The sequence below is a fragment of the Eptatretus burgeri genome, chromosome 15 (assembly GCF_056783735.1).
Source record: "Eptatretus burgeri isolate ZD-2024b chromosome 15, Ebu_testis_v1, whole genome shotgun sequence".
Lineage (NCBI taxonomy): Eukaryota > Metazoa > Chordata > Myxini > Myxiniformes > Myxinidae > Eptatretus > Eptatretus burgeri.
In genome coordinates, this window is record NC_140975.1 from 44,696,104 (window position 1) to 44,713,377 (window position 17,274).

Genomic DNA, 17,274 nt, shown 5'->3' on the forward strand with positions numbered 1-17,274 from the left:
AGCATTCACAAAGCCTTTGTATGAGAATTCACTGTCAAAGCTCCCAGCCCAGAACTGTGACATATTATTATACTAGCAGATACAACCCGTTGCTTTGCTGACGGGAATATTAAGGGGGGGGAGAAAGATCAGGGAGGGAGAGAGAGAGGAGGGAGGTTAGGAAGACAGAGGAGGGAGGGGGAAAGAGAGAAATGAGGGAGGAGGAGAGGGGGAGGGGAGGGAGAGAGAGGAGGAAGGCGCAGGAGGGGTGGGGTAGCTAGGAGCAGGTGAGAAAGGGGGAGCTAGGAAGGGTGGGAAGAGGGAGGAAAGTGGGAGGATGGGGAGAGTGATGCCTCACCAAACCTCACTATATACTCTGGGAGTGGGGGTGGGGTGGGAGCAAGGAGGATGGGGGAGAGAAGCAGGAGGGGGTAGTGGGGAGGGGGAAGGAGTTTGGGAGGGGATAAGCGTGAGGGGAAGGAGGGAAGGCAGCATGAGGGGAAGGGAAAACAGTGTGAAGGAAAGGGAATATGGTTTGAGGGGAAGGGAAAACAGTGTGAAGGAAAGGGAAGGGAAGTTGGTGAGGGGAGGGGAAGTGAAGGCAACGCAAGGGAATGGTAAAGCAGCGTGAGGGGAAGGGAAGGGTGATAAAACATGCCCAAACAGCAAAATTTTCTTTTTAACCGCCAGGTTCTATATAAAACCGGGCAGGAGCATATAAAACCCATGCTATCTACCTGGCAAATTCAACTAAACTGTCAGTCATTAACAGTCCCCTTAACAGAATGGGAGGGTTGGGGGAGCATGGGGAGAGAGGGAGAAGGTTGGGAGAGAGTGAGAGAGAGAGAGAGAGAGAGGGATAGGGGTGGGAGGGAAAGGGGTGGGAGAGAGAATGGTGGGATAGAGAGAGAGAGAGAGAGAGAGAGAGAGAGAGAGAGAGAGAGAGAGAGAGAGAGAGAGAGAGAGAGAGAGAGAGAGTGAGAGAGAGAGAGAGACAGAGTGAGAGAGAGACAGACAGAGAGAGAGAGAGAGAGAGAGAGAGAGAGAGAGAGAGAGAGAGAGAGAGAGAGAGAGAGAGAGAGAGAGAGAGAGAGAGAGAGAGAGAGAGAGAGAGAGAGAGAGAGAGAGAGAGAGAGAGGATCTCTTACAAGTTGCATCTCTTCCCCATTGGCCACACCTATGCAGCGTGTCCTGTCATTGGTTGGTAAATAAATGGCCATAACTTGGGAAGCGCTGTCCGATTAATATCAAACCTTGAAAAGGCACATACTCAGGTCCCCAGCAATATACCTGGCAAGTTTCAATTAGATCAGACCAGTGGTTGTCGAGAAACAGCGGTCACAGACACACACACACACACACACACACACACACACACACACACACACACACACACACACACACACACACACATTGCTGGAATTATAGATAGATGAGTGAGGATATTGAAACAAAAACTTAATTGTGAAGAAATCGTTGCGCCTGTTTCAAATCATTGTTGAGCAGACCGAAAAAAGTGGTGAATTAAGACCCCAACAAGTTGACAGAGGGGTGAGCAAGGATGACCTTTGATACAGGATAATTAAATAAGGCCATTAATTATATCTTCAAAAGGGGTGTTTAAATGATCCCAAACACCCAATTTTCACTCTTGCACTCCCTTGGAGTTCCCTTAGTATGCATGCAATGTTTCATGTGGCTACGTTTCATTATTTTGGAGGAGACACACTGACTGACACTGACACAGACAGACAGACAGACAGACAGACAGACAGACACACACACTTATTAGTGCAAGATACTGCACTCCTTCCAACATTGGGAATAGTATATTTCAAAGGTCTCTCACTAACAAAATTTCAAGCATTTCTAGATCTTCTCTCCCCATTTATTGTTGTTTGTTAATATTCGCATGTTGGGCATAGATGTGGGTGCCCATACCAATCAAATACTTGCAGAGCAAATAAATTATCCCCAGACAGGTTGCTATACCATTGCAGGGTGCTGCTGAAGCCAGCCGTCAAACAAGGAAAGAACTTAGATAATAATCCAGGGTACCAGCATACAATGGATTTTATCAACTAAAAGTTGAAAAGCGTTCACTGCCATGGGAAAAGAAACATGCTTTTATTGACTATTAGTTGATGATGCTGAATAATACTATTGCGGAAACGTGATAGGGGATAAAGGGTGTAATATAAAATAGTTATGCTATTGGTACATGTTTCACATGGTATCTACATGAAAATGATAAGGCACATGTCGAAGAATATGTTAGGAGCTAATAATAGTCAATCCCCTCCCCCCTCTGTATGTGTCTAAACCCCCATTCTTCCCAACCCTTCACCTTCTTGGCCCCTTAGGTCATTCATTCATTTTCTAAGTGTTTTCCTTTCTTCAAATTCCAACTGCTCCATTGAGGGTGAGCGGTTCCTATCTGGGTGTGGCCAGGACATTCTGCCACGTGCGTTGAGGGGAGGAACCACATGACATCATGACAATGGTGGGTGTGTCGTGGTACGAGTTGGTTCACATGGATAACCAATCGGCGTATGGTTGCAAGATGAGCATAGCCAAGGGGCAGAGTCAGCACAGAGCGCTGGTCAATAGTACAGACGTGAACAGTTCAGTAAGGAGTTGCAGTCCAACCCCAAGGACGAGTACCAGTTGCTGAAGGGGTTGTGGAGACCCAGAGTTGTGGAAGTTCAGACAGAGTCCGGGAAGGATACAGACAAACAGCTTTCTGCACGAGAGAGAGAGGAGAGAGAGAGAGAGAGAGAGAGAGAGAGAGAGAGAGAGAGAGAGAGAGAGAGAGAGATAGAGAGAGAGAGAGAGAGAGAGAGAGAGAGAGAGAGAGAGAGAGAGAGAGAGAGAGAGAGAGAGAGAGATAGAGATAGAGAGAGAGAGAGAGAGAGAGAGAGAGAGAGAGAGAGAGAGAGAGAGAGAGAGAGAGAGAGAGAGAGAGAGAGAGAGAGAGAGAGAGAGAGAGAGCAACTGGGGCATGGGATGTCTTGTGGGGTTCCAACAACGAGGAACGACGGGCCATCTGGTTCCTGCAGAAAAGGGAAGCGACCATCTCGCTCGCCCTCAGCAATGTCCACCATATTTGTGTCTTGTCCTTCCCTCTGTCTTACTCTTCCGTCATATTAAAATGTAAGGTCATGGATAAGCTGAACAAATTATCATGGACACAAGGGGTTATGGTTGATTGTTGATTTAATGTGATATGTCTGTCTGTTCTTGTTCTCTCGTTCTCTCGTTCTCGCGTTCTCGCGTTCTCTCGTTCTCTCTTTGTTCTTCCATTCACCCTCCACCCCATTATTAAAACCTGTTCTCACCATCTGCAAGTTGGCTGTATGTGGTCCATTTCTTTAGTCTTACTAGCAAGTTGCATGTGTCCGCACAGGATTCTAAATGGGGAAGGGATGTAGGCAACGGCAAAAATGCAAATGGCGTCTTCTATCATCAACCCGGCAAGCTGTGAGCAACAGCTCGCATTTATTGCCACATCTGATGTAATTTGAATGCTGGTGAGGTGCTCTATTTGAAACTGTTTGTTTGATATATGTAGCTTTGTGATGCCTATAAGAGTAATAAAATAATTTGTATTGGTGTCAAAGCCAATGAATGACCACTTGCAAATTGCAATTTAAATGTAATTTCAATTTTACATTTAAATATTACATTTCATTTAAATGTTGTTTTTAAATGTTACAGCAGGATAACCCTGATTCCCATTAAACGTGCAACCATTGGGAGTTTGGTGCAAACCTCGTTAAGAGGCCATCTTAAACCTGCAGCCGGTTCATCTTGGGTTCGATTGCTCGGCCCATCTTATTTTAAAGCACAGCCAGTTGTAGCGAAAGATCTCATTAGAGTTTTGTGTGTGCCGAAAACCAAAGCAAAGACAGTTTCGGCTTCCTGGTGGACATGGTGTCATCTCTTTCAACGATCCGTCACAAATTGGGGGTCGTGAGTGTGGCCAATTTGACCTCGAGCTCACCCAGAGGTCTACCTTGGTTCGTCAGGATTTAGATCAGGACACTGGTTGGATTCTGGTGACAATTACAACACTATAGTCTTCACGAAGATTAGCTTTCCATTGCATAAGCACACAATGAGCCAATCTTTTCAAAATATACTCTAGGGATATTTCACATCCACAAGGAAATGCTAGTTGACAAGATAACTAGTTCTTCTAAATAAGGGTGTATTCAATGAAGCAACATCCTGCCTGTGAAGCACAAGATTAACATATTATAGTCGGGTTGGGAAATTAACCCAGATTAGACAGTACAATGGTGAGTACTCGACCTCTGAACTATCATGTCAGTCACTCTTCAAACAGCTTTGTTGGAAAAAATTTTTTATCACCATCATGTTCCAGTGATTTTCCTCTTTCTCGCTAACTCACAAAAATGGTCTTCCGCAAGCCCTTAAATATATGCACATTTAAATATTTTTCATCTCCATTGACATTCAGGGTAGCCTAAAGGTAAGTTTTCCAAGATAAAGTGTAATTGACTGTTTAAATGTAATTTATTTTGTATCCTTTTCCACCAACAAATTTTTTTTTGTGTTTCAATAACAAAAAGTTATTGAGATAATGTATTTTTGTTTGTCTATATCAGACAGATGGAGAGACTTCTGACTCAGCAAAGGAGGATATTTTTTTATCCTTAAACAAGAGTGTATATCAGGAGAAAAAAAACAAAAGCTTTTGAAGAGAAATCCCCTGGTGCAAGAATACTAAGCAGACAAGCAAATACTTCAAACTTGGAAAGAATGTTGATTGAACAGATTCAGTGGATGACACACCAAAGAGTGGTAAATCCAGAACAGCAAGAAATGAGGAGACACACAGCTTGTCTCTGACACATTCCTCAAGTGTCCACAAAAATCCCAATGATGTGCAAAAGCCACCTAACTAACTCACGCACAAGTTTACGTCTCGGGAAAGACCTGTGAGTGAAACCATACAAGCCAGTACTACTGCAAACCTTAATTTTTTTTTTATAATTGAAGATGATTCTGATTTTGTGTGTGTTATTTTTACACCAGTCACAAGAAGATGCAATGACGTTACACTGCAGGTGGTGGACGGATGAAGCCACCTTCAAGGCAAACTGCTTTAATTTGACAACATGTGATTTTTTTTCACTGTGGGGGATTACAAAAGATGATGTCTATGATTATGAAAGATGTCTGAGCTACTGCATGATGTGAAGTCAAATTGAAGCCCTCAATTAACAAGAGCTTGCATCATTTCACAAGAACATTGAGTTATGCAGAGTGACCTGTCATTCTGTGGCAGATCATTGTCAAATGTGTGTGGATGACGAAGCCAAACAATGTCAACACTTACTTTAGTTTACTCTTCATCCATTTTCAGATAAATCTCATGCCATTTTGATCATGCAATGCAAATTTAAATTTTGCAGTAAGTAAAGTAATGGTTTGCCAAGTTATATCTCAGTTTTCTTTGACGTGCAATTATTTTGCTGAAAATAAACAAGGTAATCTCGATGAATCGACTTTTGGGCCAGCCTGGATAAATCGCTCATTATATTGTCGGTTTATGAGAAACCTGGACCAAAAAGGATAATGTATGCTGTGGAGATATTTGCACTGGGTGTGACACTCACACAATTTGCCCAAGTGTTAAATCAGGGTCAGTTATGCACAGTTTGACCAATCATTATTTGACATACAAGAGGTCTCCAATTCTGTCGTGCCACACAGTTCATTTCAAGATGTAGGATTCAGAAAGCTCAAGCTCAGATTTGCCTGCCAAAAAGTCGAAGTATTCAGGTGCTGCAAATATAAGGGCAAAGTAAACAAGGAATGGGTTCCGAAGAGTCCATTTATGAGTTCTGTAAAGATAAACCATTTGCAGTTATGCTGCAGTGCTTGCAGCTACACTTCGACTTGTACCCAACCGGGGGAAATTTGAGGTGAAAAGAAATGGAAACAGTGGCAGCCAGCAATACATTGTTGAAAAAGGCATATACCATTCTCTTTCTTCACTTCATCTTTTTGCTCTCGCCGAAGGAGAGGGTATTGCGTTTGTTTGTTTGTTTGTTTGTTTGTCCGCACAAAACTTTTGTGTTTTTCTCCGCAACCACTTGTCAGATCGAGACAAAATTTTCACCATAGGTGTGACTACTCACATAGAATGCGTTAATAGTAATTATGATGTCACAGGTCACGCAGTGTGGCAGCTATGTTCGAAAAATGGAAAAACTTTGGACCTCTATATCTCTGAAACCACACCAAGGGAAAAATTGAAACTCGGCACATGGCAAGTTCTCATGGGGAATAAGTATGATTTTTTTTGAAGACGTCATAGGTGCCTTCGGTATGACGTCATAATTGCATATGTAGAATGCTACATCTGATCAGTATGAAAAATTTTAAGGGTCTTCTAAAGATAAAATGGTCCACAGAAAAAAATTCATGATGTCTTGTGATTTGGCAGCCATATTGTTTTTTGTTTTTTTTAACCTTCAAAAATCTTCTTCTCTGAAGTGGCTGAACAGATCGAGGCAAAACTTTATACATATGACCGCCAATGCATGAGGAACAAAAGGTTCACACATATGATGTCATAGGTCAAATGGTTTGGCAGCCATATTGGATTTACCCTAAAACCCATTAAAAAATCTTCTTCTCCAGAACGGCTGGACAGATTGAGGGGAAACTGCACACAAATGTTCTCCAAGCCATGGGTGTACATGTTTGTTGAGGAATAATTGAGAGGTCACATGGTTTGGCAGCCATATTGGATTGAAGAAAAATATTAAATCATGTTTTCTCTGACACCGCTTAATCAATCGATGTGGAACTTCATATTTCTGATCTAGTATTGATGGGGAATATATGTTTTAAATTTCAACTTGATCCGATGGTCTGGCAGCCAGAATTGCTTGATTTTTTTGATAAGGGTTATTTTTGTTTTTCTGATTTGTTTTCATTTCTGTGATTAAGGCTCACTTGGCTATGCATGGATGGGTCTGAGGGTGGAGGAGTAGCAGCTGAAATGCGAATTCGATCCAGGTTCCTCCTGATGACTTCATCTTTGCTTTTTACTTGTTTGGGTTCCTTCTGATTACTCCAATGCAGGACTGTACCTATTTGGTCTTCCATTAGATTTGAACTAAATTTATTTTAATCCCATTCCAAATTCAATTGAATAATAATGAAAAATGTCATGGGTCAGGGTAGGTGTCCAATCAAAGCGGGGTTGCTTCAAAGCAAGACATCTTTGTACCAAGCAGGACATTTTGGTACCCGGTCATCACTGGCAGCAGTTATAAAGTGGCAGTTCTAATTATGTCTCTTATTAATTATATAACACACCAGTACACAAACGGAGCTCCTTGTGAGCCAACGGCCATCTATATCTAGTGCCCAACTGTGTCTGCGGACATCCTCCTGCAGTTGGGTTACTTTTTTATTAGGAGGTTGGTGGCAGGATTTGCACTCTGGCCACTGTAAAACCCTTCATTCCGCAAAACACAAAAACGCAAAAAAATCTGAAAACCCACTCCGTGGGAGTACCTCCTGTGCAGCTTCCCTTAGCAGGGCATCTCACCAGATGACGGGATTGGGGCAAAGCCTTTGGGACCCCCAATCTTTGATGAAAGGAGGGAAACCACGGGGTAACCTCCCTGGGTCAGATAGCGGGAGAGTGTGTCGGAGTGGTGCTAAGGTGTCGTCCACCAGACGGCGGTCTCCTTGGATTAACCTGAGGCGGTCCCTTCGGGTGGGTGCCTGGAATGTCCTATCCCTAAGAGAGGATGATCACCTGTCTCTGTTATCATCTGAGCTCAAGCGTTTGGACATCGGTATTGCAGCACTCTCTGAGATTCGGAGACCGGATTGCGGTGAGATAATGGTGGGTGGTTATACCTACTATTGGTCTGGTCGCTCTGATGGTTACCATACTCAAGGAGTTGCTGTAGCTGTGTCCAATAAGCTGACCCCAATGATAATTGAGGTAACACCGGTCAACGAGCGTATTAAGAGACTAAGGATTCGTCACTCCTGAGGTGTCATTTCACTGGTCTCTGTCTATGCTCTGACTGAGGCAAGTGACCTCACCGTGAAGGACACATTCTATGCCACGCTCGAGTCTGTGGTTGATCAGTGACCCAGACGAGATACACTTCTAGTCTTGGGGGATTTCAATGCATCGACTGGAACTGATAGGGATGGTTATGAGACGTGTGTTGGTCCCCATGGGTCAGGAACTATGAATCAGAATCGCACTAAGTTCCTTGACTTTGCAAGAAGTCATGGACTTAGGGTGGCCGGTTCATGGTTTCAGTGCCCACAAGCTCATCGCTTGACTTGGTATTCCAATGCTGGCGGTGTGTCAAAGGAGATTGACCATGTCCTCGTTGACGGTCGCTGGAGGATGATCCAGAACTGCAGGGTGTACCGGAGTGCTCAGTTCCTCAATACTGACCACCGGCTTGTTGTAGCAACTCGAAAGCTGCACCTTAAATCCTGGAGAATGGTACCATCCCAGCCTAGGCTGGATGTTGGCAAGCTCAAGGATGAGAGAGTAGCTGAGGAGTTTGCGAACAGGCTGAGTGGACATTTGGGGTATCTGGGTGCTTTGGGGGGTCCTGAAGAGTTATGGATTACCTTCAAGACCACCGTCCTTGATGTTGCCGGTGCATGTCTTGGAACTCACCGCAGGGCAAAGAAGAATTTTGTCTCTCAAGGGACACTGGATACCATTGACCAGAGTCGCAAGGCCAGGCTGAATGGCAGAGCTGAGCTGTTCAGGGAGCTGAGGTGTAAAACTGTACGTGCACTAAGGGTGGACAAGGAGGCCTATGTGTGAGGAATCTGTGAGGGGGTAGAGCATCACCTGTGGACAGGTGATTCTCGTCTCGCTTACAGGGGAATTCGAGCATTGCGTTCATCCAAGCCCATCCCTCGGAGCACTGCAGTTAGAGCAGAGGGTGGTAGGCTCAAAACAGAGGAGTCTGAAGTGAAGGCCCACTGGGCCGGTTACTTTGAGCGGTTGTACCAGGCTGATCCACCAGCTGTCGATTTGGACGTCAATGGTGTTACAATGCTGTTGCTGACCCTCCAATCAATTGTGATCCACCTTCGCTTGTGGAAACACGGGCTGCGGTGAACCGGTTGAAACAGAGTAAAGCTCCAGGGATCTGTGGCATCCATGCTGAACTTCTCAAGGCTGGTGGAAATGTTGCACTCGTGTCGTTGCATGCAGTTTTGTGCTCTGCCTGGAACACAGGTATTATCCCAACTGATTGGAAGAGGGGCCTTGTTGTCCCTCTCTGGAAAGGGAAGGGTGATCGCCAAGACTGCAACAACTACCGAGGGGTGATGCTGCTCTCAGTGCCGGGCAAGGTCTTTGCTCGGATAATTCTCGATAGGGTTCGCCACCATCTGCTTGAGCACCAGCGTCCAGAGCAGTCAGGCTTTACACCAAAGAGGTCAACGATTGACCGTATCCTTACTCTTCGTGTCCTCACCGAACGCAGATGAGAGTTTCGGCAGGGGCTGCTTGCAGCCTATGTTGATCTCTGTAAAGCGTTCGATTCAGTGAATCGGGTTGCCCTCTGGAGGATTCTTGGTCTTCGTGGGGTGCCACTAAAACTGATCGATCTGATGTCTGAACTCTACTCTGGTACTAAGAGTGCTGTGAAGTGTGGTGGTACCATCTCTGACTTATTTCCAGTTGTTACTGGAGTTCGTCAGGGGTGTGTACTGGCCCCCACACTTTTCAGCACTTGTATAGACTGGATTTTAGGGAGGATGTCGGAAAGATCAAGCTGCGGTGCATCGTTTGGGAATGTCAAGATCTCGGACCCTGATTTCGCAGATGATGCAGTCATCTTTGCGGAGACTTTAGAAATACATTTGGGGGCCCTCGAGGTGCTGAATGAGGAGTCGGAGCCGCTGGGATTACGGGTTTCTTCGGTCAAAACTAAGATCCAGGCTTTCAATGACATCTTGGATGCTGCTGTCCTGTCTGTATCTGTTTGTGGTGAGGATGTTGAGGTCGTGGAGAGATTCACTTACCTTGGCAGTGATATTCATGTCTCTGCTGGCTGTGAGTCAGAGGTCAATAGACGTCTGGGTCGGGCCTGGGGAGTCATGGATTCACTGGATCATGGGGTGTGGCGCTGCCGGTACCTGTGCGGGAAGACGAAAGTCTGAGTCTTCAGGTCCTTGGTGCTTCCAGTCTTGCTCTATGGATGCGAGACTTGGACTCTGACCAAGGATCTGAGACGGAGACTTAATTCCTTTGGTACCAGGTCTCTTCGGAGAATCCTTGGCTATCACTGGTCAGATTTTGTGTCCAACGAGCGGTTGCTGAGAGAGACTCGGATGAGATTTGTTACCTGCATGGTCCGTGAGCATCAGTTGCGGCTGTATGGACATGTGGCTCGTTTTCCTGACGCTGATCCTGCTCACCAGATTCTCTCAGCGAGGGAGTCTCGTGAGTGGAGGGGCCAATGGGCCAACCACGCGCCTCATGGTTGCAGCAGGTTGACCAGCATCTCAAGGAGATGGGGATGTGCCTGGCATCTGCCTGGGGGAAGGCCAGACGGAGGCCCCTGGAGTACCGGCGGAAAGTGGAAGCAGCGACTTGCTGTTATGGCACATGCTCCTATACCTGACCTGACACAAACGCCAACACAAAATACACTACACAAAAGTTCTGGCGAGGTTCTGAAGTTCTGCAATATCTGATTCAAAAGTTCTGCAATATCTGATTGCTCTTTCTAGTTTCTGCTTGTATTGGCAACTATTACTTTGGTGCTATTTGTTCATGATTATATGAGAAGCATGGGAGAGATGTCCTGTCCTGCCTTTCTGTTAAATTTTCAATCTTCCACATAAGCATTTTGATCCTGCTTCAATAAGTATTATTAGCTTATCTGAAATTTACATTCCAGATAAGGTATTGTCATCGTGCATCGTCAGTCCGTCCATTCGCCGACATCATAAATTTCTTCAAAAATATTCTTCTCGAGACCCACCAGTCAGAATGCTACCAAATTTGGGTTAAATTAGCACAGGGTCGTGATGTTAAATTGTAGAGGTAATGGCAATCACATGACCGGAAATATGTCAAAATGGCTGACAGTCAATTTTTGGGAAAATCACGTAAATTCCTTCCAAAATCTTCTTCTCCCGACCCACCAGTCAAAATGCTACCAAATCTGGGTTGCAACACTAGGCTAGGGTAGGGATGTTAATTATATTGCATGTCATGAGGCTCACATGACCGGAAGCGTGTTAAAATGGCCGAGTTTGCCAACTTTTCTGAAAATCGCATAAATTCTTTCAAAAGTCTTCTTCTCCAGACCCACAAGTCAGAATGCTACCACATTTGTGTGACATTAGGACAGAGTTGTGATGTTAAATTGCGGAGGTCATACTGATTACATGACCGGAAGTGGATCAAAACGGCAGATTTAGTACATTTTGGGAAAATCACATAAATTCTTTCAAAAATATTCCTGTCCAGATCCATGAGTCAGAATGCTTCCAAATTTGGGTTCCACTATTATTCCAGGGCCCAGATAAGCTACAGGCCCAGTGGTCCTATTTTTCAAAATGTATTCAGAGAAAAGTTTCCAATATGGTGGGGGTATAAATTATCATTATAGGCTGATGACAATAATAACTAGAACTGCCACTTTATAACTGCTGGCAGTGATGACCAGGCACCAAGACGTCTTTGATACAACACGGGATTGACGAGTTACAGACCAAGTTACAAGCCATGTTCCATCTATTTATTATGTACGCAGTTCACCCTTTTTCCAGAATACATTGTCGGTATCAATCCAATTGGTGTTTAAATAACCTGAACACGAAGTAATAAATGTCACCATGGGTCCACAGGGTAAACTGGAACTCCCCCGAGCAATACAAAGCCCCTCACCCGTATCTCTACTATGCGGGATTGATAAGTTATGGACCGAGTAACACGCCACATTCAATCTATTTATTACGTAGGCAGTTAGCCCTTTTTCCTGAATACATAGACGGTATCAATTGAATTGGTGTTTAAATAACCTGAACACAAAGTAATAAGTGTTAACACCATGGGTGCAGAGGGTAAAGCGGAATTCCTCTTAGTCTAATGAGGCCCCACACATTTCTCTATGATGTGGGATTCACAAGTTATGGACCGAGGAACGGGCTACGTTTCATCTATTTATTATGTACACAGTTGACACTTTTCCTGGAGTCATCATCGGTATCAATTGAATTGCTATTCCAGTACCCTCAAATGCATACAGGCACAGCCAAGTGAACCTTATTCAAAAAAAAAATTCGAAAAGGTCTCAGATTCAAACAATTAAATAATTCTGCTGCCACACTTTGTAGCCGATCAGGCTGAAACTTAAAACATACATTCCCCATGTAGACTTGATCATAATTTTGAAGTTTGACGTTGATCGATGCAACAGTTCCAGAGTAAACATTATTTAATATTTCCCTTCAATCCAATATGGCTTGCAAACCATGTGACCTATCAATTATTCATTAACAATCTTGTATCCTCTAGTCTTGGAGAATATGTGTGTGAAGTTTCCCTCGGTCTGTCCAGCCGTTCTGGAGAAGATTCTTGAAGGTTTTAGGGTAAATTCAATATGGCCACCAAACCATGAGACATCAATTAGTCACGAATAAACTTGTACACTCATGTCTTGGATAACGTGTGTGTAAAGTTCTGACTCAATCTGTTCAGCCGTTTCAGAGAAGAAAATTTTAAAAACCATGAATTTTCAATACAATATAGCTGACGAACCATGTGACTGACCTACGACATCATAAATTTATATTCTGCCTCTAGTGGTGTAGGAGATCATGCTTGTTAAGATTTGTGTTCATCAGAGGTGTGTTTTTCTATGCAAGATGGCCACCAAACCACATGACTTGTGACGTCATAATTTTTACCCTATATGCAGCAATGGTGTTAGATCAGTGGTTCCCAACCTTATTCTGATCGAGTACCACTTGGAGGTCCCATACCGTCGCCGCGTACCACCTGGTTCCAGAAAAACTCAATTCGATAAGATATCAATTTATTCACAAGTAGAACACACAAATGAACATGCCCGGGTGCAGCAAGATGGTTCCGGCTCTTTGACTTGATGGTCATCATGGCTGAGAACCCCTGCTCGCACTTCCATGTAGAGGGGAAAATCAGTAGCTGGGGAACAGCGTGACGGGCTAGTGTCGGGTAAGAGGAGGCCATTGTCACCCAGAAGTTCATAGGAAAGCATTCCTTGTGCTTCATCTGCTGTCTCGTCAAAGACTTTTTTTTTTGTTATTTTTGTATTTTTTTTAAGGTTGAGCCCGAAAGTGCTCGCGAACCACCTGGAAGGCCCTCGCATACCACATGTTGGGAACCACTGCGTTAGATGATAGTTGCAAAGTTTTGCTTTGAGAGGATAAGTGGTTCCAGAAAAAACATTATTTAATATTTTCTTCAATCCAATTTTGCTGCCAAACCATGTGACCGAGCAATTATTCATTAACGAAGTAATATCCCCTAATATTTGAGAATAAGTGTATGAAGCTTCTTCTCAATCTGACCAACCGTTCTGGAGAAGAAGCTTTTTAAAATAATTTTTTTCAAAAAATATGGCTTCCGAACCACGTGACCTATGATATCATAATATTTTTTTTTCTTCCGTGATTTGTTGCGTAGATGATGCGCAAGAAATTTCAAATTTTTTGGATGCAGCGTCCTACGTGTTGAATGTTCACTGGCATATCACTTCACCGATGACGTCATTTAAAAATCACACTTATTCCCCATGGGGAGTTCTTGCCTTGTGGCAAGTTTCAATTTTTTCTATGGTATGGTTTTGGAGATACAGAGGTCCAAAGTTTTTCAGTTTTTCAAAGATGGCGCCCAGACCACGTGACGTATGACGTCATTGTCAATTAAATATTCCACAAAAAAGATACATACTACGGTGAAAATTTTGTGTCGATCGGACTAACGGTTGCAAAGAAAATGAAATTAAAAGCCAAAAAGCCCGAAAATTGCTGGTGGAACAAAAATAATAATAAATAAACAGAAGAAAAACAATAGGTTACCCAGCCTTGCAGGTACCCGATTGGTACCCGAATAGGTCTTGGTACCCGAATTAAAAACATACCTCCGCCAGGCTGAACAGCTTACATTTTGTATCCCACTGATTGGCCAGATCTGCATCCGAACCTGAACCAAACTCTAATCTGCTGGTTCTTGTCACCTCCCCAACTCATCCAACAAATGTTTTGTCATAACCCGTCCACAACCTTTTTGAAATAATGTGTTATGTATTGTTTTGACCCCATTTCTCAATAGTGAAGAATCACTTGCAAATTTTAAAAATTATCGCATCCGGATCCGGATCCAGATCTTCACCAAAATCGAATAGCAAATGCTTTCCCAGTAAACCTAATCCTAAAAGATAATCTAAAAATGCATATTAGAAAGGCAATAGGCTACAGGTGAGCATCACTGCAAGCTTCGTTGATGCAACACAGACAACTTTAATATTATTTTAACCGTTAAGTCAATTCATAACCCATAATGCCAATGTCTGTAGATGTATTTAATGGTCATCATTTGCCAATGTCTGATGTATTTAACGGTTAAAAAGCGATGGGAAAATGTGAATCATATTAATGATCAAAAAAAAGCCTGGGAAACGTGATCCATGGCAGAGTACCCACCGAGTGTATTCCTCCGGCATGAAGCAGCGGTTTCTAAGAAGACCAGCCCACAACTGCACAGCGACAATGCCAAAGACAAAGAAGATGAAGAAACAGAGCAGCAGCACGTTCCCAAGCATGGGCAAGGTGTCCAGCAGAAGAGTCACAAGGATGCGCATGCCTGCAACACACCAACCCCATTTGCAACTCCTGTTTCACACGTGTGAGTTCTTTCACCTCGTCATGGTTCTCATTTATCCAGACATGACTGTTCCCTTTATTATTGGGTGGCTCATGATATGTTTGTAATTGCATGTCTTGCCATCACGAACAGCACGAATGATGCAATAAGACCGATACTGAATAAATTACATCGTCTGCTGGTTGCATCATTTCTGGCGATACGGCCCTTCTCCCCCTCCGCTCCATAATTAAGGGACTTATAATTTGGCCAGGGTATCAGCACACAATAGCCATGACATGTTTAATGTCCACAAGCAAACGCTATCAGAAGGGATATCCAGATCAACGTCTCCTATGAGGGGCAACAGACTTTAAGGTGGAATGCCGTGCCTGTTAAGAGCACCAGGTGATAGTTTATGGTCGAGTTCTCTTACAGGGATTATACGAGTTATCTTACAAGGAACTTTGATGCAGGAGGAAGCCATTAGATCCATCAAGTTTGCACTGTGTTTGCCAACCTATGGTTGTTTGTCCTTGCTCTATCATTTTTTTTAAATGGCGAGTGTCAAGAAAGGAAGCAACACATAGATTACGTGCCATTTTAAGTCTTTGAGTCTGACTCAGATGGGGTTCAAACCGCTGACCTCCAAGATGCAGAGCAGATGCTTTTACACATTACACCTCTAACCAAACAACCATTTTACAATTGTATCATTGAGCATATGTTCTATGCATCTTCAGAGGTTTTTCAGTTGCACTTCTTCAGTAGAAGTACAGCGATGCTCATAAGACACAATTAAGGGCAATAAATTTATTATGTGCACTGTGGGAGGAAGAGGGGCTTGAGTGAGAAAATTAAAATTGAGAAAAGAAAGAAGACAAAAGATTGATAAAAGAGAGAGAGGAGGTAAGTGGGTGATCAGAGAGTGCAGACAGAAGGAAAGACGTTTTGGAGGAGATAGGAGTGAAGGAGCATGATTGGAATATGCATGGTGTGGGAGGATCAAACATTCTGCCATATTTGCAGACATAATAAATACTTGTTAACTCTCAACATTAGCTTAAGGTGAAAGAATGGCAATGAACCAAACAATACCATTCTATTGAGGTCCATAAATACTGTAAACTGCTACTGAATGCCACTTCTCTCTTGGCTGATCCAGTCACTCTGACATGATGTGGCTGAGCTTGACACTGCATCAAATCGTTTTTTTCAAAAGGAACTGATTGCCTGAGGCAAAGCTCAAATTTGTTTCCATTCAAGATCATTTATTTGTACTATGACCATTATTCTATGGATAAAACGTCTGATCCAAAACCTGACTGAACTCAGCAGAAAATAAATAACAAAAATCTACAAGCGCTTGTAAAATTCACCATATACCAAAGCTATGTGATGATGACGAAAGCTGTATGTATGAGCCACGTACTTGGAACACGATTAATGGCCCGGAGAGGCCGCAACACCCTCACAGTGCGGATAGCTGACAGGCTCTTATCTGGAACATCCAGGGAGTACTCCAGCATGCTGTACAAAAAGAAACACATTTTTATAATTTCCACAATCTTCTATAAGTGACATGCAGTAGAAAAAATTGACATGCAGCGGAAATAGTGCCACCTTTGATGGTAGCCGCTATTATATATCATCTGCCTTTATTTCATGTATGACTTGATTTTAGGCAGTAGATATTGTAGACAGCAACCGCCCAGGGTGGTACTACCGTTCTGACTTAGGAGCATTAAGGTGGTGCCCAGAACCATCTTACACTCTCAGTGTCAGGATTGCTGGTCTTACTTTCTGTCTCACTCAAACTACAGCTACCAGGCTCGCTTTAATATCTCTTTCTTGCAAACAAACATCATATACTTTTCATAATACATTTTTCTTACTCACTCGTTTTCCCTCCTCACTTCTATTCATGCAGTTCTATTATTTAAGGCTTGGCCTCGATGAGGACTATTCAGTCCGTGCCTGTAGCCTCAACATTAAAAAAAAAAAGGTTGAATAAAATTTCTTTCAAAAATTACAAAAATTATAAAATACATTTCCAAGACTGTGATGCAGCACATTGCCCACTGAAGGTGGGCTGAGAAACAACCACATTTCTCAGGCAAACCACATTTATAAGATGGCCTCCAAAGCCAGTCACCGACTGGGAATCATCCATCATACAAAGTCCTTCCTTGGCAAACCTGAAATCCTATCCACCAACAAGGCTTTCATCTGCAGCTTGATGGAGTACGGCTCTCCCCTTTTGGCTGGCTCCCTTACCTCACATCTTGCTCAGCTTGACGCTGTGGAAACCAAATCCTTCAAGATTATTGGAATCTCCTGCGATGAAGCTGAGTTTATATGGGTCTATTACTACGTCATCGCAAACAGGTTGGTGG

The 17,274-nt window shown here is 43.4% G+C and overlaps 1 protein-coding gene across 6 annotated transcripts in view; it reads right to left on the minus strand.

Moving 5' to 3' along the window:
• Positions 1–17,274, minus strand: part of LOC147012078 (voltage-dependent T-type calcium channel subunit alpha-1G-like) — a 283,844-nt gene that overhangs the window by 166,683 nt on the left and 99,887 nt on the right. For all 6 annotated transcript variants that reach the window (XM_085858268.1, XM_085858266.1, XM_085858267.1 and 3 more), the window contains exons 5-6: positions 16,311–16,408; positions 14,719–14,878 (exon numbers count right to left, since the gene is read on the minus strand). In XM_085858268.1, the coding sequence (XP_085714394.1) occupies positions 14,719–14,878; positions 16,311–16,408 (258 nt within the window). The remainder of the gene's footprint in view (positions 1–14,718; positions 14,879–16,310; positions 16,409–17,274) is intronic.